Source organism: Tiliqua scincoides, chromosome 1 (assembly GCF_035046505.1).
Source record: "Tiliqua scincoides isolate rTilSci1 chromosome 1, rTilSci1.hap2, whole genome shotgun sequence".
In the NCBI taxonomy this organism is placed as follows: Eukaryota; Metazoa; Chordata; class Lepidosauria; order Squamata; family Scincidae; genus Tiliqua; species Tiliqua scincoides.
In genome coordinates, this window is record NC_089821.1 from 36,643,362 (window position 1) to 36,671,260 (window position 27,899).

The 27,899-nt window shown below is 41.7% G+C and overlaps 1 protein-coding gene across 1 annotated transcript in view; it reads left to right on the forward strand.

Annotated features, from left to right (window-relative positions):
* Positions 1-1,090: 1,090 nt before the first annotated feature.
* NELL1 (neural EGFL like 1) overlaps positions 1,091-27,899 on the forward strand; it is a 534,303-nt gene continuing 507,494 nt past the window's right edge. The window contains exons 1-3 of the mRNA XM_066619143.1: positions 1,091-1,108; positions 1,319-1,790; positions 15,721-15,849. Coding sequence (XP_066475240.1) covers positions 1,091-1,108; positions 1,319-1,790; positions 15,721-15,849 — 619 coding nt within the window. The remainder of the gene's footprint in view (positions 1,109-1,318; positions 1,791-15,720; positions 15,850-27,899) is intronic.

Here is a 27,899-nt window from a genome sequence, read left to right on the forward strand (position 1 = left end):
CCCTGTACAATTTCAGTGGTTGCGTATGCCTAACTCAACAGAAGCCAATGAGCCATGATTGTGTACATTTAATCATGGGCTGTAACTTAATTCTGATTCTCTAACGTGCTTCAGCTCATTTGTGGTCATATCAAACACTCAGGCTGCAATTCCATGAAAACATTAGGGAGTAAGCCCCATGCATCCCTGTAGGGCTTACTTCCAAATAAACAGGCATAAGGCCAAAAGGAAGTCAAAGAAATGATTAAAAAGTGGGCTGTTCACATTCTTTCAGTGAGCACTTGTGTATGCAGGTAGATTACCCCTTATTCGGACATCCGAAATCTGGAGTTTTACAAAACCCAGATACTTCTGTCCAAGACTTGTTTTCTGTAGGGTGAACACTAGAAGGTCTTGTGCTCATTCCCAGGTATAGTGCCCATACAGGCTGTTAAGTTCTATTCTCTGCTTTGTGGCATATACCTATACAGACATTGCTGGAAACTGTCAAAGAGGCCAGCAGACACCCACATGGGTATCAGTGGAAAAGAGTAAGAGGAAACATTTCTCATTATATTTATGCAGTGTTTCTCAAACTGTGGGTTGGGACCCACTAGGTGGATTGCAAGCCAATTTCAGGTGGGTCCCCATTCATTTCACTGTTTCATTTTTAATATATTAGACTTGATGCTAGCATGGTATGTGACTGTATTTGGGGAAATATTACAGACCTGTACTTTTAACAAGCTACTATATATATTCTTTTAACAATGATAGTAAGTGGGACTTACTCCTGGGTAAGTATGGGTAGGATTGCAGCCTAGGATTGTTAAAAATGTTCCTGTGTGATGATGTCACTTCTGGTCATGACATCACTTCTGGTGGGTCCTGACAGATTCTCATTCTAAAAAGTGGGTCCTGGTGCTAAGTGTGTGAGAACCACTGTATTTATGCAATTATTCTGAAATCCAGTCACCTTCCTTTCCCAAGCAGTCTGGATAAAGGACAGTCAACCTGTGTAAGGATTCTTTCTAAAGGGTGTCAGTGCCAGAGTAGATATTCCCAGGGGAGCACCTGCTTTCAGCTGGCATTCTCCTTGTGCCTTGGCGAGATGATACAGGTGTCCAAGGTGAGAGTACACCTGCAGTACACTCTCACCTTGGACACCTGTATCATCTTTGTTGGCTCTTCTCCGGGAGAGGCAGTGATGCTGGGCTCATTAACCTGAGCAGAGCGCCCGCCCTCTCCATCCATGCGCCCTTTGAGTCAAGACGCGCAGCAGCAGCAGCAGCAGTAGCAGCCTTCTCTTTCCTGATAAGTTGGCCACCTCCGCCTCCAGCAAGCCCCCTCCTCCCAGTCCACTTGCTGGGTTCTCTTTAGCCAGCGCTCCCCTTTGGAGGGCGAGGGCATCGCGGCTCAGACTGATCCATCGGGTTCCGAGAGGGGGATCCGCCCCAGCGCTGCGCGCACGGTGCCACCCAGCCGCGGGCAGGCGAAGGCATCTGGAGGCGGTGGGGGCGTCGACGGAGGAAGAGCCGAACAAAGCTTGAGCGCCGGGCGGGGCGTGCGCTGCGGAGCCCGCGGGGAGAGGCCGCCTGAGCGCCGGCACCATCCCCACGGAGAGCACGTGGGCTCTTCCAGGGGAGCATCCCTGGCCGCTGGTGCTGGCGGTGCGTCTCTCTCCCTCTCCAAGCCCAGCCGAAAGAAGCGCTTCAAGTTTGCGGGCTCTGCTCGCCCAGAAGTGGGAGCCAGGCGGTGCCCATCCGTGCCGGGATCTCCGCGGGGAATCACCAGCCCAGATGGATATAATTGTAGGCGTGTGGGTTTGCCTGGCAGCTGCAAGAGCAGGTAAGGGCACGAGGGAGGTGGTGGGGGTCCTCTACCCCACCCCAGCCTGGCACGGGAGGGAATGTGCCAAGCTGTGCAAGTGACACCCTTGCTAAGCCACTGCGAGGGGGGGGGGAGGTCACTGATAACATAAATGTTTTAATAAGAAGCCTCGCGTGTTGTGTGTCTGTGCTGCAAAGACAAAAGGGAGCCAGCAGGCGTGGTGGAATAGCCTGTATTCTCCCCCCTCTCTTTCCACTAGCTATTTTTTCTTTCTTTAGGGCTTTTTTTTTTTTTAAAGTAGGCTCAAGGATCGCGATCCAGTCGCGAGTTAGCACAAAAACTGGGCTGTGTACGAATGAATAACAGCCACTCTCAAGGGGATGAGGGGGGGAGGGGGTGGAGGGCACCGTGAGGTTTCCTCTTTTTAAAAAAATGAATGCATGATCAATGGATTGATCAGTCTAGTCCGGAAAAGCTGGCATGGGCATAAATCAAACGACGGGGGAGGGGGAAGCAGTGCAGGATCTGTGTATGCTATGATGGCTCAAAAAGAGGGCACGCGATCCCAGGGTTCATCCACTTATCCATCCATCCATCCATTCTTCCATCCATCCATCCGCTGCCCTTTCCTGGGAGGCTTTGCAAAGCCAGAACTCGGAAACTTTGCATTGTGCTGGAGTAGCTCTCTCAGGACCATGGATAGAAGTCTTGCTCAAACCCCACCCCAGCCAATCTGTTGGAGGAGCGCCCTCGTTTCAGTACCAGCAGCGCCGAGGAAGTAGGCAGCTGAGTGTGGGCTGTATGTATTTATCAGTCATCGCTGCAAACCTTCCTCCAGATTCTCAACCTGCCTTTCCCCCCCACCCCTCCTCCCCCCCACCATCTGATTCAGAGCTTTTGCCGAGCCTTTGATAATCTGCAAACAGATTTGTGAGCACCTGCTAAGGATTTATCTTCCCCCTCCTGTTAACTTGCTTGGAAGAAAAAAAAAAAAAAAAAAGCAGGTGACTCCTACCTGCTGAGAAGTAGATAATTTCCTTGGGGAGAGCATCGCAAGGAGACGAAGGGTTTTAAGGCGAGGGTTATTCAGCAAGGGATTGCTTCTCCCGGAAAAGCAGAGTGCTGGTTTCTTGGCTTTGCACATGGGTGGCACTCTTTTATTGTCTTCTCAACCATGGCCAGGCAGCTTTGTGTTGGAAACAGTCTGTCTGTTACCGGAGGATAAAATATATATGAAAAATGGGCAAGGATAAGAACAGCTAGAGAGAGCTTGAAATCAGATGCAGTGATCCTGGCCCATTCAAATAGCCCTGATGGGAAAAATGTGAGAACATTGGCTAGTAATGCTACAAGAAGTTGTGTCTGACAAGCAGATTTGCTGTTGCAAACCTTGCTTGCCCTTATTTTTTTTTGAAAGTTATTGCTGAGAAATTCCATCCTGGGTGATGTTTTGTTAACATCCCCTGCCTTCCCCAGATGAGTTCACTTTCCTCTTGTCAGTTTTTTTTTAAATGATCCTTGTGGGAATCCCAGAGAACCTCTCTCTTTCATCAGACAAAATTTCACTAATGAAAAGTTTAGGAAATTCTTCCACACACTCTCCTTGTTAGCTCACACAACATGGAAAAGATTTAAAGTACCAACAGAACTGGGTTTGAGGGAAACCCACCACACTTTGGATAAAGCAAAAGATCAGGTCCCTAAGGGTTTCTTTGAACCAAACAGAAGTAGAGACTGAGATCTTGGGAATCCTCTAATTTCACATGCTGTGGGAGCATTCATCCTAATGTTCACATCAATAGTAATTTAGCAGAATACCTTAAGGTACATACTAGTTATATTACAGTTTGGGGGTGTGTGTATAAAGCTTCTGTGAATATATGATTTATTTCATTTTAGCTGCCTGTCTTCTATGCTAAAATTACAATTAATTATTTTTAATTGGAAAACACTGCAATTTAGAGCAATTAGATCATAGTGTTAGAAGCCTATTGAAAGACTGGATTGATGAATGTAAGTTGCTGTCCTCCCAGGGTGACCAGATGCAATGGAGGACAGAGTGCCTATACCTTTAACCATTGTATAGAAGTGGGAATTTGGCCAGGTGCAGCTTTTTAAACCCTTCCATGTTGAGTTGCACCTGCCCATATTCCCTCTTCTCTACAGTGGTTAAAAATACAGGGACTCTGTCCTCCATTGTATCTGGTCACCATATGTCTGCCTCTTCTAAGTATTCTTTACTTTAGTTGCAGTGAGGGCCATTTTAATTAAATGGATTGTCTTGAAGGAAACAGTTTTCTAGGATTATTGGTCTTCCATGTGTGGTTAATAAGAAGCTGGAAAATTCCCTTTACAAAACATTCAAGTTAACTATTCCTATTCTTAGATAAAATATATCTAGGGGTAAAATAGATTTGGGGTTTTGGTTTTTTCTCTGTACATTTCCTTAGAGTTGTATAAATGGGACTCTTTAAAATATTTTGAAAGACGTTTTACTATTTAGAAAGTTTTAGATGGTCATCTTTTTCCCCATAGTTGCAGTTAACACTGTAAGGCACAGTTTTGCTGCCTATTTCAGTATGTTTATAAGGTATGCAATCCTAGGCATGTTTACTTACTGGAAAAGTAAGTTCCATTGTCTGTAGTGTGATGTACTTCTTTCTAGAGTTAAATATGTTTAGGAACAATCTGCTGATCTTTAGTGGTCTTTAGTTGAATAAAGCACCCTATTTTATAGCTAATCCTGCACCACTGAATTTTTTTTTAAGTTTGATAAACTGTAGGTAATCTTAAGAGTGAGAGATTACTCCATCATAATTTCTTGTGTCCTTACAATGGCTCTTGGCCATCTGTCAACTCACCTACTCGTATTTATTGGTTAGACGCTTAAAAGCCTTATACTGTGCATGAAAACTTGCCATGTTATTTTGGGCAAATTTCTGTATTTTAGCTTGAATTTTTTACCCACTGGAAGTGAAGAATCTGTAATATACTACACTGGCATACTGAAAGATAAGATGAAGTGTGCATAGCACTTTACATTGAAAGTGCAACAGGAATTTTTGATTGAGCTTATGAGTTCACACATGTGAAAGCACTTTGGGCACAATTCAGCCAAGGCGAAGCATGTACAAATTCCATTAATTCCTGTGGGTGAGAATTGAAGTGTGAGCTTATCCCTATCTTATTGATAGGATTTAGAAGTGTTTAACCTTGGTTGTACTGTGCTCTTTGCCTGAATAGGATATCTATCCTCCTGGCTCATAAATCTGGTTCACAGGATCTAACTAAAACTAACCTTGGCTGTACTGGCCAGCTCTAAAGACTGTATACAGTACGAACACATTGCATGAAAAATGCAATTAGATTAAATTTCATCATACATAAAATCTCTGCAAAATTTTTGTTTAAGACATTCTTATCCCACTTTTCCCAAAGTGCAGTTCATAACATTTTGAACTGTTAAAACATCTTATTTTAATTATCCCTGTGAGAGATGTAAGGCATTTGGAATGTTCTTGGTTAACATCCTTTGTCACTTGGATTGTTGCCAGGCCAAGATTAAGTATGTTTGGAAATAAATAAACATTGGGATGGGACTGTAGATCAGTGATAGATTACATGCATTGCATATAGCAGGTCCTAGGCTCAATCTCCTGGCATCTCCAGGTGAAATTGGGAATGACCTGTTTAGACTCTTTGCCATCAGTATAAACACTGAGCTAGATGAACAATTATATAGAGTCAAACTAACACTGTTTCCTACATTCACTTCATGTTGGTTCTCATATTTGTCTGCTTCACCTCTATCAAGCAAAAATCTCTTCTGTGCAGCCAAGATATGTATATATTTGAAAACTAAGAAGTATGATCTCTGGGTGTATGCATGAGATGCATAGGCATGCACAAATTAAGTCAAGGCTCCTTCATGATTGTCATGTTCCACATAGCCAAATGGCTGATAAATGCACAAGAAAGTGGTAAGTCTCTAAGACCGGGAGGATAAATTAGTTACTGTCAGATTTTCTCTTGACATTAGTAATTATCCAGCTCAGTCCTGTGAAAGCGCCATAGTGCCTTCAACATTAGTAGGTCAAGAAATCTTTTTCTGTGCTCAGGCAAAATTAAGTGAATTGGGGTGAAGTGAGGAAGTAACTGAAAATCAGGTTGTGGTCTTCTGACTTCAGCCATGAGTAGAAAAACAAATTATCAAACCCAATGATTTGTACTATTTTTAGAAGAAATCATTTTTCATGTAATGGTTCTTTTTAATTACTAAGAAGAGAAATGGATTGCTTCATCCGTTTGTTCTACTTATGGTATTGGGTGCAAATGAAATAAGTGTTTGTACTATTCCTTAAGATCTCATAAAGACACCTGAGGACCACAGGGAGAAAAACAAGTCTTGGTTATACAACAGAAGCTGCAGGTTTTGTGTTTAATTATTTTTGAAACCCCAAGGTTTTCATGTCTGCATTCATTCAAAGGAACCAATATGAGAGAAATGAATAGGTGTGTAAAAATTGAGTATTGTTGGTTTGCTGAAGAGCTTCTCTGAAATTGGGGTTACTGTAATACTGTTCCTACTTGTAGAGAAACACTGGTTGGTAGTTATGTTTATCTAGTTCAGTGGTTCCCAAACACTTTTAGCACCTACTTTTAAAAAGGATACTCTGTTGGGACCCACCTAGGTTTACCAGACATTGAAAAAAGGAGATCTAAAAAGAAATCCTTTATTTATTTATAAGTAATAATAACCAGAAAGGTCCATACATTTATCTCTCTAAATTTACACATGTTTGCAAACTGCAGGAGCTCAGTTCTTTGCAGGGCGGTTAGCAGCTACAGTATCTGATTTTTGAATAAGGGCTTGAGGCAATTATATGATCTTTCTATCACCTTTTGGCAACCCACAAAAAATCAGGTTGTGACCCACAGTTTGAGAATCACTGAGCTGAGGTCAGTGTAGCTGGTCAGCTTGTATCTGCAGTTTAGCTGAAAGAGAAGGTCTGGTCTTGTTACTAAGGGATGCTTGTAAAATTACAGTTTATAGCCTACAGTTGTAATCTCCTTCAAGAATATTAATATTCCTATAGGAAAATGTAAAAACTAAGGTGTGAGTATTTTGTCTGCTGCAGTTAAGGTTTGCATAAGTTACGGTAAGTTATAGAAGCTAACGTGCTTTGTGTGACTTGCCTATTTTTTGTTCTTTTTTTATCCTGGAATCAGTTTCTTCTCCCAGTGTTTCTTGATGTTTAAAGATAGGTCCTTTTTAAAGCATGACCCTCCTTTTCAGATTTAGCAAATAAGGACAGTTTTCTTGGTCCTTTTACTAGTTAAAAAGAAATCTTTATTGTTTATGGAACTATTTAAGTATTACTGGAACCAGATAGGATTCATATATGGGGAAGGGCCACCTTCCACACGGGCGTATTTACATTTAACTGAACCAACCACATGGTTTGGAGCTGTTCATGTGACTAGGGACTTCTGCACCTAGGTGCTGCTGATTCCACAGTACAGATCTATTTAATCTGTCCTGCACATGTGGTTACATCACTTAAATAAAGTATTACCCTCAGCTGTGCAGGAGCTACCCACAGAAAAGCAGCTGCTGTACAGCTAGGGATACTTTTAATGGCCTCTTAACTTCCATTTCAGAATGGGTCTCTTGGTTATTGAAACTACAAAGGCTGAATTGCTTTTGGGTAAAAAGTGTTCTTATGTAGATACATTTAATATCTCTAGAGACCTACAGTTCGATATATGACTGACTAATGGAAACCCATATAGATAATTCAGTCTCTTTGTGACCTCAAAGGTCTCTCACCAGGCTATTGCCTACTTGACAATGGCAAATAGGCTCTTCTGTCCTTACGGTAGTTTGAGTACCACTTTCTTTTTGCTCATGCTTTCTTCATCTTCTTACCCTACTATTATTTGCCCCTTCTTTCAATGACTGTGCCTCTGGTTTTTCTTTCAAATAAACTCTTCTTCCTCTATTTCTCTTCAGGTAATAGTACTTCCCATGTTTGTTCCTAGGCCATAGATGAACTTTTGCATGGGATGTCATTGACTTTTTTTTAGTATGTGCCTGTGACACATGTACAAGCACATTCTGGACACTGCTCTGCATTGCAATGACTTGCTAGCTGAGGACTTTATTTTCCCAACAACAACCTATTATTGTTTGAGTTCTGAGAAGATAACATTTTTTAGGTGGGAGACTTTTAGATCCTGCACAATAGATAAGCAACACCTTTGTAGTTTCTTCAGTAGAGGCTGATTGGCACCTGCACAGATCTTTAGGTGGTAGGCCTGGTGAGGGTAGACATATTTTTCTAGAACCCTAGGTCTATCAAATTTCAAGGCACCTGAAATTTTCCCTATATATCTGCTGTTGTATTACATACCTTAGCTACAGTAACTGAAGATGGCAGTACCAGCCTATAAGAGAAATCAGAGATGCCTTTTTAGGTCTTCTGATTATCTGGTAAGAGTGAAGCTAGCAAGAGACTTACAGGCCATTTAGCACTATCAAGAAAATGTACACCCTGGTTAGTTATTACGATGTTAAATGTATCCAATTTGGTGTTTAGTTCTACTTTTAAAATCTATGTAAACTCTGTGGGTATAAATTACATGCTAGGCACACCATTCTCTCAGGATCCAAAAGTATTGTCCAGGCCAGGAGGTCCCACCTGGGTAGATGGTGAATGCTGCATATATATGGCTTGCTATTGTTGTGATTCAGAATGTTTGGACTGAAATTGTATGTGTATCTATTTATATAGACCTTTTCTTTTTCACAAAGAGAAGACAGGGTGGCTCACAAATAAAAAAATAAAAGCAATCGATAAAACCACAGCTTGCAAAAACAGCAGCAAAATACACCCCCACACACCCAGCAGGGACAGGCAGTACCAGTCCAAATGGCTTGCAAGAAAGGAATATCTTGATGTTTTTACTAAAAGCAGGCAACATACAGGCAGTATAGATGTCAAACAGCAGGGAGTTCCGTGGACCAAGTACTATGACAGAAAAAGTGTTAAGAACATAAGAACAGCCCCACTGGATCAGGCCATAGGCCCATCTAGTCCAGCTTCCTGTATCTCACAGCGGCCCACCAAATGCCCCAGGGAGCACACCAGATAACAAGAGATCTGCATCCTGGTGCCCTCCCCTACATCTGGCATTCTGACTTAACCCATTTCTAAAATCAGGAGGTTGCGCATACACATCATGGCTTGTACCCCATAATGGATTTTTCCTCCAGAAACTTGTCCAATCCCCTTTTAAAGGCGTCTAGGCTAGACGCCAGCACCACATCCTGTGGCAAGGAGTTCCACAGACCGACCACACGCTGAGTAAAGAAATATTTTCTTTTGTCTGTCCTAACCCGCCCAACACTCAATTTTAGTGGATGTCCCCTGGTTCTGGTATTATGTGAGAGTGTAAAGAGCATCTCCCTAACCACTCTGTCCATCCCCTGCATAATTTTGTATGTCTCAATCATGTCCCCCCTCAAGCGTCTCTTTTCTAGGCTGAAGAGGCCCAAACGCTGTAGCCTTTCCTCATAAGGAAGGTGCCCCAGCCCCGTAATCATCTTAGTCGCTCTCTTTTGCACCTTTTCCATTTCCACTATGTCTTTTTTGAGATGTGGCGACCAGAACTGGACACAGTACTCCAGGTGTGGCCTTACCATCGATTTGTACAACGGCATTATAATACTAGCCGTTTTGTTCTCAATACCCTTCCTAATGATCCCAAGCATAGAATTGGCCTTCTTCACTGCCGTCGCACATTGGGTCGACACAATGGGTCGACATGTTCCCACATGTTACTGCTAACCAAGCCTCCAATAATGATGAAATTCTCAAAGAGCCTTTCTTAGAAGAGGCTGAGACAGCCATGGAAGACGAACAGACTCATATGAGGAAATATGATCTTTGAGTGTCTTGGCCCCTAGCAGGTTTCAAAGTACAACCAACACCTTGAATTGTGATTGGATAAAGTGGGAGGCAATGTAGATGCAGTGTAGCAGTGGGGTGATGTGGTAAGGGTGATAAACCCTAGCTGCAGTTGACAACCTGGCAGCTGCATTTTGTACCAAATGAAGTTTAGATGGGAGGAGTGCCAATTGATTTGGAAGAGCACATTTTTCTTAAGGTGCAAGTGGCAAGCTTTTATTGTTGAGAGCTGCACAGTGTCATCTGAAGAAATTTATTTAGTAGTTTAATTAATGGTGAAGTCCTACAGTAGCAAAGTGTAGTTACCAGCAGTTTCTGTAGAGCTTTTGTCAGTGAGTCTAGTCCTATGAGATTCTCAACGGGACTGGCTCTGCCATTAGATGGAGCAAGGGAGCCTCTTCAGGCAAGAAGTACCCCCTTCTAATATTTTGGCAGTTTTTAAATTTATTATACTGTATTTTTGCTAGAAGTTAATTGGATTTTCAAAATAGGCTGACCATAGCTTGCTTTCCTCTACACACTGATATCCTATTATTATTAACAGTATTTATATACCGCTTTTCAACTAAAAGTTCACAAAGCGGTTTACAGAGAAAAATCAAATAATTGAATGGCTCCCTGTCCCAAAAGGGCTCACAATCTAAAAAGATGCAAATGAATACCAGCAGACAGCCACTAGAACAGACAGTGCTGGGGTGAGGTGGGCCAGTTACTCTCCCCCTGCTAAAAAAAAGGAGCACCCACTTGAAAAAGTGCCTCTTACCCAATTAGCAGCCTCTTACCCATTCAATTATTTGATTTTTCTCTGTAAACCGCTTTGTGAACTTTTAGTCGAAAAGCGGTATATAAATACTGTTAATTAATAAATAATAATCCTATGCTCTTGTAATGTGTGAACACAGTTCAGAAAGCTGATACATGTAGTGTCTTCCTAATGTGGGAAAACTGCTTGTGTGATTGCTTGTTTTTTGTTTTTTTTTTACAACATAGAGGTTCATTTTCCTGTTAACAATCAACATGTGAGTTGGTCTTTATGAGCCATGTCTTTATTGAAACAACATTCTGCTGTTCAAAGATACACTGCTTTAATGTGTACAGCTGCTATAGTAGGCAAGCGAAGTAAAAGCTACTCTGTATTAGAGTGAACTTTAGAAAAGGTATCTAAGTTCAAGCCACTGGCGTCATGCGGGGGGTGCGGGCCACACCGGGTGACGCGCCCTGGGGGGAGGACACGCTAACATTGCAGCGTTAGGAGCTACCGCTTCCTGCCATACACCTTTGGATGTGGAATGGCCAGCAGAGTGCAATGCAAAAAATGGAACTGAAATAGCTCCTTTCCTTCAAAAGTTATGGCCAGAAAACCAGAAGGAAAAAATGCTTGGATCCCGATGGAAAGTGAAAGTGAGCTGTATCGTGCGTTTACTCGCGAGTAGGCATGCTTGCCTTAGTGCGTCAGAAAGGGCAGGCTGAGAAGTATCCAATGACATCAGAATGGTCCCGATCCAATGAATGCAGCCCCCCAAAAACACCCGAGAAGCTCCCCCTCCCAGCTGCGAGTCTGAGCCCGAAATGAAGCAACATTGCTGCATTTACTTGCAAGTAGGCAGACTTGCCTTAATCAAGGCAGGCTGAGAGGCAGGCAGAGAGGACTCCAAAGATGTCAAAATGGTCCCCAAAACACAGATAAGGAGGTCCCCCCCTTCCAGCTGCGAGTCTATGGAGCCCTATGGAAAGTGAAACAGCCTCATGTTGTGTTTACTTGCGGATAGGCAGATGTGCCTTGGCTGTTGGTCAGGCCAGGCAAAGGGAAATGTGAGGCCACCAGAATGGTCCCAATCTGATGGAGCTGGAGTGTAACAAATGCCCCAGAAGGCAATCTCCCCCCCCCCCCTACTTAAAAGGACAAAAAAAGAGCCTTGAACTGGTAAGGGGAAAGTTTTCTATTTTGCACTTGCAAAGCCAGGTGGGTCTTTAGCTTGATATGCCTGAAATAGAAGAACTTTAAGCTGGGCACTGGGGAGGGCTGGAAATCTCACTGATTCTTTTGGGGGGGGTATTGTAGGAAGGCTACAGAGTAAGCTCCATTGACCACTATGGGACTTACTTCAGAGTAGGCATGCATAGGAGTGGGCTCACAGGCTGCAATCCTACCCATACTTTCCTGAGAGTAAGCCCCATTGACCACAATAGGCTTACTTCAGAGTAGATTCACTTGGTGGAACAGGACTGGCTCCCCCTTATTTAATTATTTTATTTTAATTTAATTATTTATAATTATTTATTTTAATTTGCTTGATGATGTCACTTCTGGCCATGACATCACTTCCAATGGGTCCTGGACAGATTGTCATTCTAAAAAGTGGGTCCCAGTGCTAAAAGTTTGAGAACTGCTGCAATAAGGTGTTAGTAAGTTGACACAGGGTGTGTGTGTGTTTGTGACTCTACAAGTTTTCAAAATCACTAAAATCAGAGTTTGGAGGACTAATACCATCATGTTATATATCAATCAATGCATAATTTCATGCAGAATGCAATGAAATAAACCACATTGAAATATCTGTGTTCTATCAAAAGGTACAGACAAAAAACCAGTGGGGGCGGGGCAATGGTACATCACCACGCCCACCTGGGGCTTTGTCCCGCCCACTGCATGGGATGATGCACAGGCCTCCCGCACCGGAGGAGGCGAGTCCTAGTGACGCCACTGGTTCAAGCCACAAAGGTCCCCTGTCTACAAATAAGAATGGGCCATATCTCAGTGGTAAAGCCTTACATGCAGAAGGCATGTTCATTCCATGGCATTTCTAGAAAGGTCTAGGAAAGACTCCTTTCTGAAACACTATAGAGCTGCTGCCAGACAATGCTGAGGCTAAACCTTTGGTCTAGCTCTGTATTAGGCAGTTTCATATGTTCAACTCTTGCAGGTGTAAATCCTTAAAAGACAAGGAGAGACCAAGCATACACAGACTTCTTTACTTGTGCTTCATATTGTTGGATTCCTTTGTGCAGCTCGCAATACACTCATGACAAGTTTGGGTTGTTCTGCTCATTTCATTCCTGGAATTTATTCCTAGTTCGCATTACTAATGAAATCACTGGAAAAATTCAGGAGGCATAGGACTGATTTCTACCATGCATCCTAGACATATGTCCTATTACATAATTCATTGTGTTGACACTTCCTTGCAGGTTTCATCTTTACTGATCTGTTCCTGTGTCTGTTGATCTCGAGTGGCTGAACAGTGGTGTATGATATTTAATCACCTACTGAGCAATTTTATGAGTATGCTGCTGCCTTTATTTTCCAGGCTGAATAGACTCAGAAGCAGCTTTCATGATGACTCCAAAGCATGAATATCCACTCTTTTTTTCACTGATTATATCAACTTCATAGGAGGGATCAAGCATTGCCATCAAAATATTAGCTAGATATCTTATAATTGATATGAATCAAAAAGATCTTTTAGATTGTTCAGTGTAGCTTAAGAACATAGCTAGAAATTTTGATTGTGTATAGCCAATTTTTGAAGAACACACTTGTTTATGTGTGTTTTTATATAATCACATTTTCTTGGTAGAACTTGAAAAATGCCAGATCTTTCTTTATTCTTTCAAAAAAGGAAGATGTTAGCATTCCTCCTAAAATGAAGATCCTGCACCACCTCTAATTGTAGATAACCTGTTTCTTGTAATGGTTGGTAGGTATGCAGGTGATTCCAGATAGTTCATTGGTGCCCAAATGAACAACACAGGTGGGAATGGGCATCTTCATTCACATTGGCTATGCATGCTGAAGGCTATTTCAATTTCAAGTCTTCCTTGTTGGTTCAAGACAATTTGTTTTAATGTGTGCTGTCCTGTAACAGAGACAATCATGACTTTTCTGGTCCACTCTCCCTTTTGTGCAGAGTGTTTCATGTAGTTTGTGGCCTAGCATGCTCATAGACTGAGCTAGTGTAGCTTTGTGCGTAACATACTAAACTGAGAACCAGAATGTTCTTGTTTCGTACGTTACTTTGACCATGAGTTCCCTGGGTACCCTAAGGAAGCCTTTCAGACACAAACTCTCCCATCTGTGTAATGGTAACTGTCAAAGAGTACTGTGGTGATGTATATAAAGATCTTTGAAACTTCTAAAGCACTACAGTAGCGGTTCTCAAACTCTCAGGGAATTTGAGAATCGAGGGAAGTTGTTGCAGGAGAGGGGAAAGGCAGCAACACAGTCCTCAGGATCACGTTGCTGCCAGGGGCAAGGGGGGTTTGCACATGGACCCACAGCCAGCAGCAGCCTCCTGGAGGGTCCAGGGAGCTTGGGGACCCCTCTGCAGGAATCCCCAAGCCACCAAACAAGGGAAAAGCACCCACTTTCTGTTTTTGTTGTGAAACCAGAAGTGAGCGTGTGTTTTTTTCCCCCCTTGTTCAATATGTTTGGAGGTTTGGGGAGCCCAGCAGAGGGGTCCCAGGCTGCTGCTGGCTATAGGTGAGTGGGGGAGGGCAAACACTTGTCCCTGGCAGCTGAGTGATCCTGGGATTGTGTTGCTGCCTTCCACCCTTCCCCATTCCTTAAGGTGCCAGAGACAGGGCTTCTCAGGCTGGTGGGTTGTGATCCATCAATTTGAGAACCCCTGCACTATAGTACATAAGTGCTAGGCAATTTTCATTATAACCATGCAGAGCCTGATGCTGCAGTAAAGGGCCGAACTAACTATGAAGTAATTTTTGTGTCCTTATTTAAGTAAGAGCTGAAAGTAGCTGAGTTACAGATGATGTCAATGCAGCTATTTCTGCATGGAGTTGGATATGCTGTTAACTTTAACTCTAGGCTGACTTCTATTAGGGACAATAGAACTGTTTGTGATTGCCCCAGTGATATATTACAGTGTCAGAAAGTTGCAATAAATACACCAGAACCAGGAGTTGACTGAAAAAAAATTATTCAAGGATAAACTTCTCTATGTTTGTCAACATGCATGCTGCTGCAGATAATAATCTTTGCTAAATACTTCTAGGTATTCAGTACATGTGTATTTAGATATACACATGTGTTGATAAATACACACAACTACCAAAGAGACAGTTGACAGACCTTTTACACAGTGGTGTGCTGTCTTTGTACTCTCCTGTGAATGGAAGAGAATTGTGCTCATGCAAAGGGTGTGTGTTTGCATGCAGTGCTCCTTCACAGTAGGCACTTCTGCCAGTGGCGCACTACTGCACCAAAGTTCTGTATATTGCCCAGTTTTAGGCCAAATGTTTTTCAGAATATTTGGATAATCCAGCTAAAGAGATATGGTAAGAAATGAGATACTGCTAGAAGCTTGGAAGGCATGCCCAGCAAGAGAGAATGATGACCACACCGTGAAGGGATACATCTTAAAAATCAGTTTCTCATAATAATTCAGTTTCTATAATAATTATAAAAACTCATTTGCAAAAAATGGATTTGGTGATAGCCTGCCTATGTGAACTGCTTTGTATCTGTAATACTTACACTCATTGTGAGAGACACTGAGGAAGGCAGTGTGTAAATACTGTAGGTAAGAATAGTGTGTTTTAGTGTACTATAAGTGTATGTATATGACTGTCAGTCCTTGGTGATAGAATATCTACTAAGCACAGGCACTGCTTGTAAAGTAGATCACAAAATTCTCTGCCCAGTCTGTGTATGTCTTTATGATGTTTATCTTTCTAATTCTTAAGGTTTGTTTAATTACAGGGTTCATTTGTCATGTCACTGTTGGATTAACGATGGTTTATTTTTGTGCTGTGTTCCGTACTGTAAAAAAAAATTCAGAGTCTTGACCAGGGCTTTCATTTTTATTGGAGAACTGGAGTTCAAACATGTTATTTGGATCTAGCACTGAGCATGTTCATATCACGCTCTAAATATTTTACTTAAAGTAAAAATGGACTTTTCTCCTCTTTCCCTTTTTTTGGTCAGTTGTCGGCTTTGGAACGGATCCCAACTTACAAATTGATATTATCACAGAACTGGATCTTGTCAACATGACCATTGGAGTTACACAAGTGTCTGGACTACATAATGCCAGCAAAGCATTCTTATTTCAAGGTATGGCTAACATGTATTTATTTAATAGGATTTTGTGAAGAAATAATGATGTGGGTGATTACCCAATTTCTTGCTCGTTAGACTTGTCCTTTTCTGTCTCTCTTTTTGCTTTTAAGATATCAAAAGTCGTCATGCTTATATGCCTTTGACATGATGCTATTGTATAGTGTAGTTTCTTATTTTTAGTTTGAAGATATTTTGGTTCATTGAAATAATAAATCTTAGTTTTTCCAGCCAATTCCTTAGCACACTTCTTAAGCACTTGCACCAAGTTAGACATGGTTGCACAAATGGATAAGAAAAAAAGTGTTCCTTAGCTAGTACTAAACTGCAGGGAGTGTATTTGCCACACAAACTCCTCAGGTAGTTGTTATTGTAATAGAGTTGTCTCCATTTAGCAGTAGGAGGAATGGAGTGCATTCACTTGGGGATAGTGAAGACAATAATGTTACACCTCTTTGAGTTTTGTATATTGATTGGTTGGCCATCCTTATATGGTCATCCTTAAATGTGTATTGATTGGTTGACCATTCTTATATGGGCTAACTCCAGGGACAGGTTAGATGGTTGATAGCTATGTTGCCTTGAAGACCCTGTGGCGAATAGGAATAGTCTTGCACTGTATTATTGAAAGCTTTTTGTCCATTTTTTCTGCTTTCCATCAAAGGCATAAGTGCTCCCTGAAGCATTTGGTGGGCCACTGTGAGATTCAGGAAGCTGGGCTAGATGGGCCTTTGGCCTGTTCCAGTGGAGCTCTTCTTATGTATGTTCTTAGCATAGTTATTTATGTATAAACATTCCTGGAATACCAGGCAATTTTATCAGCAACTCTTAGACCTGACCTTTCCACCCCAAGTTCTGTGGATATATGATTTATATGAGATCACTTTTGGCTTATATTATGTGAGCCATCCTATCCTATGTTTTCATTTTACACTAAATTAATTGGCTTTATTTCCTTCATTGTTGTATTGCTTTTCTACCAAAGCACTCCATGCAGTTTACTTTTTATAACAGCAGCCCAAGGCTATTGATACCACCAAATAATGCCTCTTGCCTGCCACCACTGCCACCACTTTATCACTTCCACCATGTGAAAAGTGCAGTTCCAGTGTTGTCACATGATCACTATATTTGATGGAAAGGACAATGGAATGAAAAAAGTGTAGAGGAGAAAGGTGAGCTAATGAGAAATGGAGCAGCAGCAAAGGATAATGGCAGTGGCTCCTGCTACTGCCTGTCAGAGACAGCTGTCTCAGTTTCCTTCAGTTTGTCTTCAGTTTCCCTGGTTTACAATCCAAAAGAAAAAGTAATGTGCAGAAAAGGGGGAAATGAGCAAATTTAGGTAACACTTTAATTCTGTTTCATAGTTGTTTATGTTATTTTAATTTATGGTTCTGTGCTACTCTAGGCACCCCGTGTTCTGAGGGGGAGAAAATTATTATGAGAAAATGTTGTGATGTCCCAAGTTGTGACAACCTATTTTTTTGTGAATGAAACTAAGCAGAGAAAAGTAAAAGGGTGATTGTCATAATTGCTGCTGCTTTCAAAATACCCACATCCCAGAGCAGAGCATAGTGAGTGTCAAAGTAGAACTGGGCATCTGCTTGCTGCTTGCCCTGTTTTCGGGGGAAGTGAGACAGAGAATATGGTCCTTCTTGAGAGTTCAGAGTACTTGAGCTACATTATATCAGTAATCATAAATTAAAACAGAACATTATCTAACACTGTAGATGCAGGTCTGAGTTGAGAAAGGGAGAAAGTGGGTGCTTTGCATGTTGCCTCTTGGTGCATGGCTGAGATGACAATTGAATCATTGGAGATTCTCAAGTTTGAATCTTTAGCTACTACTAGACTGTCATCTAGTGATGGAATCAAACTAAACATGACATATTATGTGATAAGATTTTTAAAAATATCACTTATTAATTTAAAAAATGGAGCTTAGAAAACAAAATGTAGTTCGATGGGTTTAACTTTTCAATTAATATAGCTGCAGGGTGGATGGATGGGGGGACACACCCAGATCAGGACCTTGGAAGGAGGGGAACTTCTTGCCATAACATCGGTCCTGATCCAAATCTCCCAATGCATGGAACAGTTGTGTGACCTAGGAGGAAAACCTTTATGCGAATAGAAGTTTTCTTCTCAGAGCAAATAGCTGTGAGAAGGAGGGTGGTAGATGGGGATTGTGACAAGGGCAAAGGGTTAAAACCTTCTCCTTCCTAATGCAACAGATCTTATATCCCTCCTGATCTAAACCCAGGAGAGCTTGTGACTCATTTATGGTACAGTACTTTGCATGTCTGTTTCAGAAGTAAATTCCATTGTATTCAATGGGGCTTACTCTGAGAAAAGTGTGCATAGGATTACAGCATTAATGTCACATATAATTTAGTCCCTAGATGTGGATGGTGTGCAGTCTGACTTTCTTCCCCACAATGAGGTTGGCTAGTTGTTCCCTGTCAAAGTTGGTTACCATTTTGTAAAATATAATTTTGATGACCAAAGACGCAACTGTTGTAACAGTATCCTGGACACTATGAAGACTATGCAAAGTAATTAAAAAATAAACTGTGAGTCATACAGTAATTTTTTTTCCTCATTAACATCACATTAAAGAGAGCTTAAACTGAACCAGGGATAAGTTTCACAACATTAAACTTGCTGCTGACTGCAAACTTACCAGATTCCTGAAAAGTTAAAGCAATCTTTATGAGAACATTGTGGCTGATGAATTGATTGTGTGCCAAACCAAATCATATGACTTTATTCCATATAGAACTGTGCTGTGAAGTGAATTGGAAAAGCTAGCTTTGTGGGTGGGAGAAGGTCGAATGACTACATCCTTTGTCCCCCTGAAGTGTATATAGATTTCTCTCTCATTTTTAAACTTTTAAAATTTAATCCCATAAAAAATTTAATCCCATAAAATGATTTCTGTTTTGTACTAGAGCAATAGGACTGCCCTCTGTGTGTGTGTGTGTGTGTGTACACAGATTTTATTACGAGTGCCATAATGCTTGACCCAGCAGGAAATTGCACAAAAAAGCCCCATCCTTCTGCATCTGCATCTGCTGAAATTCCCTCTTATATACAATTGTTAAAGTTGAAGGTTTGCTCACCCCTGCATTGGCAATGCAAAATAATAGTACATTGCCAGTATAGAGATTGATACCATTTATGAAAAGGAAGTGCAACTGTTTGTAAATCAATTTCTCTCATGCAGCAGTGGCTTCAAATGGCCCAGCAATGATACGATCTTTGTGCCATTGTAGGTCCTTTTACATCAGCAGGATGCTAGTCGCACTCTCATGAAAGGCCTATAGATAGAGGTGTTTGGAAACCAGTGTTATTTATTTTACTCAGAAGTAAGCCCATTGTGTTCAATAAGACTTGGGCTGTAATCCTATCTTACTCACTGTTAACAAGCACCTCTACTCATAGGACTGGGCCATTAATATTTTTTCTAGTTTACCCGCTTGATACGTGTATACATAGTGGTAAAATTAAAATATTTTGTAATGTACTTTTACTATAGGGAGAATTAGGGCTTTCCATCATTTTGCTATAGAAAGTTTTGTTGCAGATAACATCTGTGTGATTTTATATGAGTTGGAAATGGCAATTGTTTCTATTTTCCATTTCTCAGCCCAAGCTGAGACTCAAAAGGAACAGAATGGCAGTAATTGATTGAATAAACTCTACAACTTCCTGCCAGTAGGATTTAAATTAGATGTGACTACATGATTTATTCCCAACAACCTTTTCGTTTTCAGTATTGCATCTGGAACCCTATGTGGAGAAGTCACAGAGGACAAGGGAAAATATAGTGCAAAATTAGGTAGATAAAGGGTTAAGCATCCCCTCTTCCTACTAATTCTGCAGGCCTTAGAAAGCCTCCTGGATGCGATTGGAGAACACCTTTGGTTGGGTCTGGGAGCTCAGGTTTGACCCTGCACTGTTGATTCGGAACCTGCGGTGAGTTAAATCTGTAGTTTATTAACCTATAGATGAAAACAGGGTGGACCTGTACTCTCAGAAGTGAGATGCAGCTAATCTTTGCTCTCTCACTAAGGCCCAAGTCCTGACCAACTTTCCAGCACTGGCATAGCTGTGCCGTTGGGGCATGTGCTGCATCGTGCAGTTGGGTGGTACTCATGGAGCCCTCCGCAAAGTAAGAGAATGTTTGTTCCCTTACCTCCGAACTGCATTGTCCTTATGTTGGTGCTGGAAAATGGGTTAGGATTGCGCCCTAACATACCTATATGATACTCTTCATGCATCTGTTTGGATTTGACTACTGATAATGTTGAAATACATTGATTGGTCTTTAAAGCACTAAAAGATTCTTGCTTTTGCTGCAACAGACTAATCATGGCTGCTCCTATGGAAATTGTATAATATGGTTAGTTGTTGGCATCGTTCAGTCTCGGAAGACTATGGTATCGTGCTCTGAATGGTGGTTCTGGAACAGAGTGTCCTCTCTAGTGTGGGAAGCCTGGGTAAAGTAGATATGGAGGATAGACTGTTTTCATGACAGCAACTGTTACCCTGCACATGCCTGATCTTGTCTGATCTTGGAAGCTAAGCAGGGTCAGGCCTGGTTAGTACTTGGATAGGAGACCGCCTGGGAATACCAGGTACTGTAGGTTTATACCATAGTGTTTCGAGACTGAAGGTTGCCAACCAAATCCCCCCTCTCCACGTTGCTGAAATGGTCCAATGGAAAGCCAGAGGCCAATACGGTTGGTTCCAGCGGCGTTGCAGGAGTTGCCAGAATGTGACTGTGTTCAACCATGAACTGCCTCAGGGACTCCGGCTCCGGATTTTGCCTCGAGGTTGACTCCTGAAGCCTCTTCCATAACTGGATGTAGCCACAAGGCAGTGGACGTTTGGGATCTGAGTTTTCCTTCTCTCAGATGAGCTGCCTTCCCAGGCTAAGGAGTCCCATCTACCCAGTGGCTGTTTAGTCGCCTCTTACGACAAGTACAGCCAAACCGAGGGCCTATTCTTATCCCGAGCCCCCAGTGGATAATATGTTAATATGTATAATATGTTTTATGCGCATTACATCCCTTTCATTAATACCTGAAAAAGTAATGTGTGAAGGGCCCTCAGTGTTTCTTTCCTCCCATGGCCTCTCCATTGAGTTCTGCTGAAGTGCTCCTAATCCCACCCCAGTGTTTCTAGCCATGTATATCATGCATTTGTTCTGTCTCTGATATGAGCATTTCTGAAATTTCATGGAAGCTTAACTACTACTCTTGATTTCTGAAGTAATTTCAGTATCAGTATTCTGGGATGCAGCTAGGGAAGTGATTTGAGAAAGAGATTTTTATGCAAAGTGTGTGCCTCGCAGCCGTAAGTAGTTGAACAAATGAGTTGCTGTAGTCTGCTGTTTAGATGAGTAAGCTATAATATAAACAAGGACAATTTTTCATCCAACTTACTCTGCTTTCTTTAATAAGGCTGATTCTTGCATTAGACAATCTCAAGGCTGTGTTTCAGTTTCTCAAGGCTCATGTACTAATCCTCCTTTCTCCTAGGGGTAGGTTCCCAGTTTCCGAGGAGCCAAAGAGTAAATATCAAATAGTTAAGAGAGGCTTCTGTTTTAGTCTCTTGGGGTCAGATCAGGGAGGGAGCTTCCTTCCCCAGCACTATTGGTAGCATTGGTGGTGGTGGGGGACTTTTCCATTAGGACCACAGTGTAGGGGAAAGGTGACGCCTCCCCATGCATCATGGTCCCAATGCTGATGAGTTTGCCAGTTCTTAACAAGCTGAAAACCACTGGCGTAGGCAATTCTGAACTAAAGGGACCAATGGTCTGACTCAATAGAAGGCAAAATATGCCTAGTAGTCATCTTTCTCCCCTCCTCTGCTCCTCTTTTGCTGGGAGATAGTATATCTTTCTCTTTTCCTTTGTACTTCCCAGAGGCAGCTGGTAGATTATTGTGGGAATTAGGATGCTGGGCTAAATGGGCCTTTGGCCTGATCCAGCAGGGCTGTTCCTGTGTGCTGTTTTGTGCATTATATCTGCATGACCTCATATGCTATAGGTTTTGGGAAGTGCTGGGAGAAGGAAATGGGAGACTTGTCTAACTGAACTGTGAGGCTTTATTTTGACCTGGATGCCTCACTCTTCCTTCTGTAAGAAGAGATGCCTCTTCATATAAGAAGGCAGAGAGAGTCACAAAAAAGCTAACTTTTTCATCTAATCCTTGCTGTTTCTTGAAGGTGGATGAGCTATCTGCATTTTAAATGACTAAGAACACAACTCTTTTTTCTAATCTTGCTACTTCAATAGAAACTCCCACATAGGTAGCACTATAGGTGAGCTCTCTTTACTAGGAGGTGCTGTCAGATAATTACACTGTAGCAAAGTGCTTCATCATATGATTTTTTTAGCCTTTGTTTTTAAGGAGCTGTCAACAAATGCAGGAAATTTATCCATATTAATGGTTATGTACAAATAGTCTAGATTTGATTGGAAACAATATTTGACAGTTCACCTTTGTGTAGTTCTTTTGTGTAGTTCTTTGTGTAGTTCATCAGCAGCGGTGGATCAAATGCGTAAGCAGTAACAGAATTTCTAAACGCTGGTATCTTTTCTCTAATGCTAGAAAGCAGTTGTTCTTTATCTATTAAAGATATGGCTTTGGATGCTTTTCATTGTACAAATTGTGTGTCAGAGTCCATTCCTATCCCTTCCCGTGGCTGGTGCTGCCATGTTAAAAAGGCACACTTCAAAGGCCCCCCTCCCCAAAAGCAGGGGGAGCAGAGACTTCAAAAGGGAAAGAGAATTTAAATTCCCTAATTCCTCCTAAAGCTGTGAAAATAAAAAATAGGATCTGGTGTGCACGATCACCTCTGGATCCACCCTCCTTGCCTCTGCCTTGCCTGCTCTGGTGGGTCTGGGGAACACTGTCGCCTCTTATGGAAGTGCTCCTGAAATGACCACCAATGGAGGGCTGCACACTCCAGGTAGGATTGGTCTGATAGTGTTTTATTTTTTTCACTTTGAACAAAGATACAACAATATTTTTATATTGGAATTTTTGTCTGCTGCTGTGCTCTGTCGAAGAGTTTTCGTTTTTGCACATAGGAACAAGTGTTTGTGAATGGTCCACCTACTGTACCTGCTGGGGCAGCTGTGGTTTGAGGAGGAAAGCTATTGTAGATGTAGATGGATCTTTGTGTAGTGGGTATGTAAATCTTATTAACTTCTCTAAGCAGGTTTAAATGTGCTCAAGTGAAGGGCAATTTGCATATAGAAGCACATTTTGTGAATGGTCGACCTACCGCAAATGCTAGGGCAGCTGTGGCTTGAGGAGGGAAACCATCTGTCCTTGCATCTCATATAGCAGCTTGTGCATGCAGCTCTTGTCCCAGGTCTAGAGCTCTGTAAGTGTAGCAGACTACATTGTGGCAGACTGCTGTGTCCCTCTTTCCTAAACCCTTACCTGTCCTGTGATTGCTGCATCAGTCATACCAGTTTGTAGTATAGATTAACCAGGTTGGCTGCCAAAAAACTTGGAAATACCAGCAGAAAACTGTGCATGTTGAGTTGGAAGTCAATGTCACAATATTCAATAGGACTTATGTTCCCCGAATTGCACCCTATGCCTCACTACATTGCCATTGCACATTGACACAGTTGGCATTTGCACAGACTTGATCTACAGAAAATATGTGTTAAGTCTTCGGCTTTGCCCCTCTCCTTACTTCTTCTTGTTACACTGATATGGGCAGAATATGTGGGTGGCATGGTTGTATTGACTGTAGCATACACCAGTTGGTTTTATAAAGTGCTTAAGTAGATTATAAATCATTTCTACTTTAACTGAAAGTTGAAGGACTATTTAGGCAGAATATCCTAATGTTAGTGGTAGTATTTGTGCGTTATATTTGGATTCCAGCTGAAAATTCAACTTCTCCCTTCTGGTACATGAGCAAAGAACAGAAATATGCATTTCTGATAATAAGAAAAATCTGTGCTTTGCTGTGGTAGGATACCACTGGTAGCTGCCCTTCAATACTACACTCTTTCTGTGGAGTTAAACAAAAAAGAGACTCTTGGAAAGGCGACTGGAAAATAAGTAGCAAGATTTCTGAAATCACGGTATATTACCAGTGCATGTCACTAATCCACTGCAAAGTCTGTCTTCTCTTTTCTAGGTGATCCCTTCTTTCTGCAAAGCAATGCTTTGATCACTTATTGTTGTGCATCCTTGTTTAAAGTCTGCTTTTCTCTGCTTTCCTGCTATCTACACATAACTCTAATACGTACGTAGTATTTTCCACTCAGCCTTCAACAGAAACAGCACATGTTCCATAGCCAAGTATTGCGGCTGGCTGTATGGTTGGTTAGATTGTATATGAAGGCTCCTAAGTCTTTTATATATTTTCAGCCTACTTTTTTTTAACTCTTCAGGTTCTTTCCACTTAAGATGCTACTTTACGACCATATGTAGGATAATAATTTTTTTGTCCGTATCCTTTGTGCCATCAGAACACATGGTGCACTACATATGAAACAAAAAACCTAACCCTGGCCCTCAGGGAGAGATATTAATGCAAGAGAGACAACAGATAAAGGAAGGAAAAGTAGGATGGAAGTGAGATAAACTTGGGGAATGTATATGAAATTTTCAGTTATGGATAGGTTTGTCTATGTATGACCTGCATGTTCGTCAGAAGAGGAGCCACATGTGAATTATTTCTGAATGCAGCAATAGTTCACTTAAGTGTGAAATTGAAATTTATATAGAAAAAATGTTTAAAAACCATGATGTTTTGTGTGTTTGGCTAGCAGGATACATATCATATGATAAGAATGTGCATTTGAAATATGGGCAGTGGAGTATATTTGAATAATATGAAGTGTTCTGCTTGTGTTTCCACATGCCTGCATGAAGTTTGTGGCTTTGCCTTTCCAGAGAAATCACTGTTCATGCAGGCTTGAAAGTTCATGAAGAGTTGAAAGTCTGAAAAACAGGTGGCAAAATTCATGAGCTACAAGAAAGGATTACAGACGTGTTCTGACACCAGATATGGAATATTTCTGCCTGCATATTAACCTGTAATAGTGATATATTTGCTGTGCTAGCATGCTTTTGGTGGTTTGAATTTATTCTTTATTTTTGTGACATCTACATCCCCCTGTTTTCTTAGGAGGTTCAAAACTTTTTACATGGGGTTTCCTGGTGGTCTTCCAGGTTTCTGTCTACTTTTTAAGTATCCTGTGAAAGATTAGTTAGGCTGTATTACTGCGTGGACTTTCTGTTTTAGAAGTGCCTGCTTCTGTATTGTCTGTCTTTTCTTGGCTACAGGACATTAACTGGACTGGCAGAAATGATTGCTTGGATCAAATCTTATATTCAGAATCTGGCTTGCTATTTGATCAAGTATATTCAAACCTGGAAGTCATCCCTTTAGTACCCAAATCCCCAAATGTTACAATTTAGTGTCTGTTTCAAGTGTAGATCCATTTTAGTGTGATCATAATGACATTTCTCCTATTTTAACCAGTTAAATGAATATTTTGTCTGCTTACAAACCATTGGAGTAAATGAGGCTATAATAGATCAGGAGTGGTTCCCAAACTTTTTAGCCCTCAGCAGTGGGTTGTGATGCTGTGCTCCCTGTAGCACCATAAGGCCTTATTGGAAACTCCGAGATGCTGCTTCTGGGTTGAGCCAGGCCCATGACCCACTCCCTTGGCCTCTGCGGGCCCCAGATTGTCCTGTTGAAGCTACCATAAGTGACTTCTGGTTTGCGGAAGCAAATTGGAATCCACAAAGCAGAAGTTGCTTCCAGTTGCTTCTACAGGGCATTCTGGGGCCCACAGAGGCCAATGGAGTGGGTTGTGGGCCTGGCATGACAAAGAAGCACCTTCCAGGGGCTCCTAATGGCATTGCGGCACTACAGGGAGCATCACATTGTGCCACGCTGCACATTGGGTCGTGACCCACAGTGTGGGAAACACTAATACAGGGCAATGGTTCCCAAAATTTTTAGCACTGAGACCTACTTCTTAAAATGACACTCTATTGGGACCCACCTAGCTCTACATGACCAAAACCAAAAAGTTTCACTTTACCAGCTGCTCAAGCCTCTTTTCTTTGACTGCAAAGGAGAGGGGGGACTGGCTTCTGGAGCATCTGTTTGCTCTATGTTTATTGGATTGGGACCATTCTAGTGACCTTGTGTTCCACTTCTCCTAGTGTTTGATAAGACTTGAGGCATGGTTTCCTACTCATTAGTAAACATGCACATGTGTCTCAGTTTCATTTTCCGTAGGGATCAATACATTTTCCTTGTCAGCTATCAGTTTGTCAATTTCACGACCCACCAAAAATCAGATTTTGACCCACTGGTGGGTCCTGACCCACGTTTTGGGAACCACTGAATGGGATATTATGGCCAAGATTTACTTGCTTTATTTTAGGCTAGGAGGGCTTTTAAAACATCTAAACCATGGGCTTTTAAAATATTTGTGTTGTAGGCTCAGAGGAGAGACAGTTTTTATAATCTGTCACAACAGTAGCTTGTCCCTTGTGTATCTAGCTGGAGAAAGTGCTTGAGAGGAATTGTCACAGCACACAGCTTCTATTAATCCCTCAATATTTTTTTGATTATGCATCATTAGGTGCTGGCAGAGAATTGTAGCCTTCCTGTTTTTCATTCCCCTATTCCTCTCCCCTTCTCCAATTATGTCTAGTTGAATTTGTCAAAGCCATTGGCACTCAAGATGAGAGACAATACCTGTAACTTTTGTCACCCTATCCAATATCTGCATGAGTAGCTGATGTTAGCATTTCTTAATCCATTGTTGTGGATTGTACTAAAAATCTTGTATGAAGTTTGGCATGAATTAAATTTTAACATCACTGAATTTTCATTTCATGTCATTTGAAATTTTGGCATTCAGTTTTACAAGTCCAGATTTAGAGACATTAGGATGATGCCTTTCTCTTAGATAGTGCTTGAATCATAGAAACTCCTGATCTCTGCAGGAATCTGAGATTGGTTGAGATTTTCTGCCCTGAAGACTCATAGATTCAATCAGTTTTTCAGATTCTCTGCAGCATTGTATTAGTTTAGCTGGTGGCTCAGTTAGTACTCTGGTTGCCTCCTGAAATAGGAGATGTCTCAGGCTGTGAGCATGATTGTTCTTTTTCCTTGTTTGTAGAGCCAAGTTTATCCTGTGTTCTTAAAGAGAACCTGTGGATAATGAAATGGCTGGATCAGAGCTAGATTGTAAATGGCAGGAATCTAGCCAAGCACTCTGGATCACATTTGACAGCCTATAGAATGGCAGTCACTTTGCAGATGAAATGACAGCAGAAAAGAATCATCTTATGGATTGCTGAGGTATTGACATGGGGTCAAGCAAAACAATACACTAAACATGTAATCCTCTCTCATATGCTTGTTTGTTTTTAATTGGAGAGGGGAGTCATGCTGGTTCTCTCTGGGAGGGAAACAGAGCAGGAGGAGAAAAAATCTCTCAGAGAGAGAGAGAGAGAGAGAGAGAGAGAGAGAGAGAGAGAGAGAGAGATTTTCTCTCCTGCACTGTTTTCCTATCCAAAATTCCCCAGCTTCTATTTGCACTTGAAGATTCCATTATGACCCAGTGCAAAATGCTGGAAGCACTGGTTATGAAACCAGTAACTCGAGGTTGGATTCATTAACGTGTCTGCTTTGATGTGTACATGATTCCTACAGACTTCTGCTCTAGAAATACATAGAACATTGCTCAGTAGCATGTTTTATGTGCAATACAACAGTGTTTCCCCAACTGTGGGTCACAGCCTGATTGGTGGTGGGTCTTGAAACTGAAACAAGCTGATAGCTAACGGGGAAAATGTATTGAGCTCTATGGAAAGTGAAACTGAGCTGTATGTGTATGTTTACTCATTAGGAGAATGTGCCTCAGTCCACTTTGAAGGCCAGATTGAGAGGAGCCGAACACTGCCAGAATGGTTCCGATCAGATGAATGCAGGCTGCGAATACACTCAAAGGAAGTCCCTCCTTTCAGGCTGAC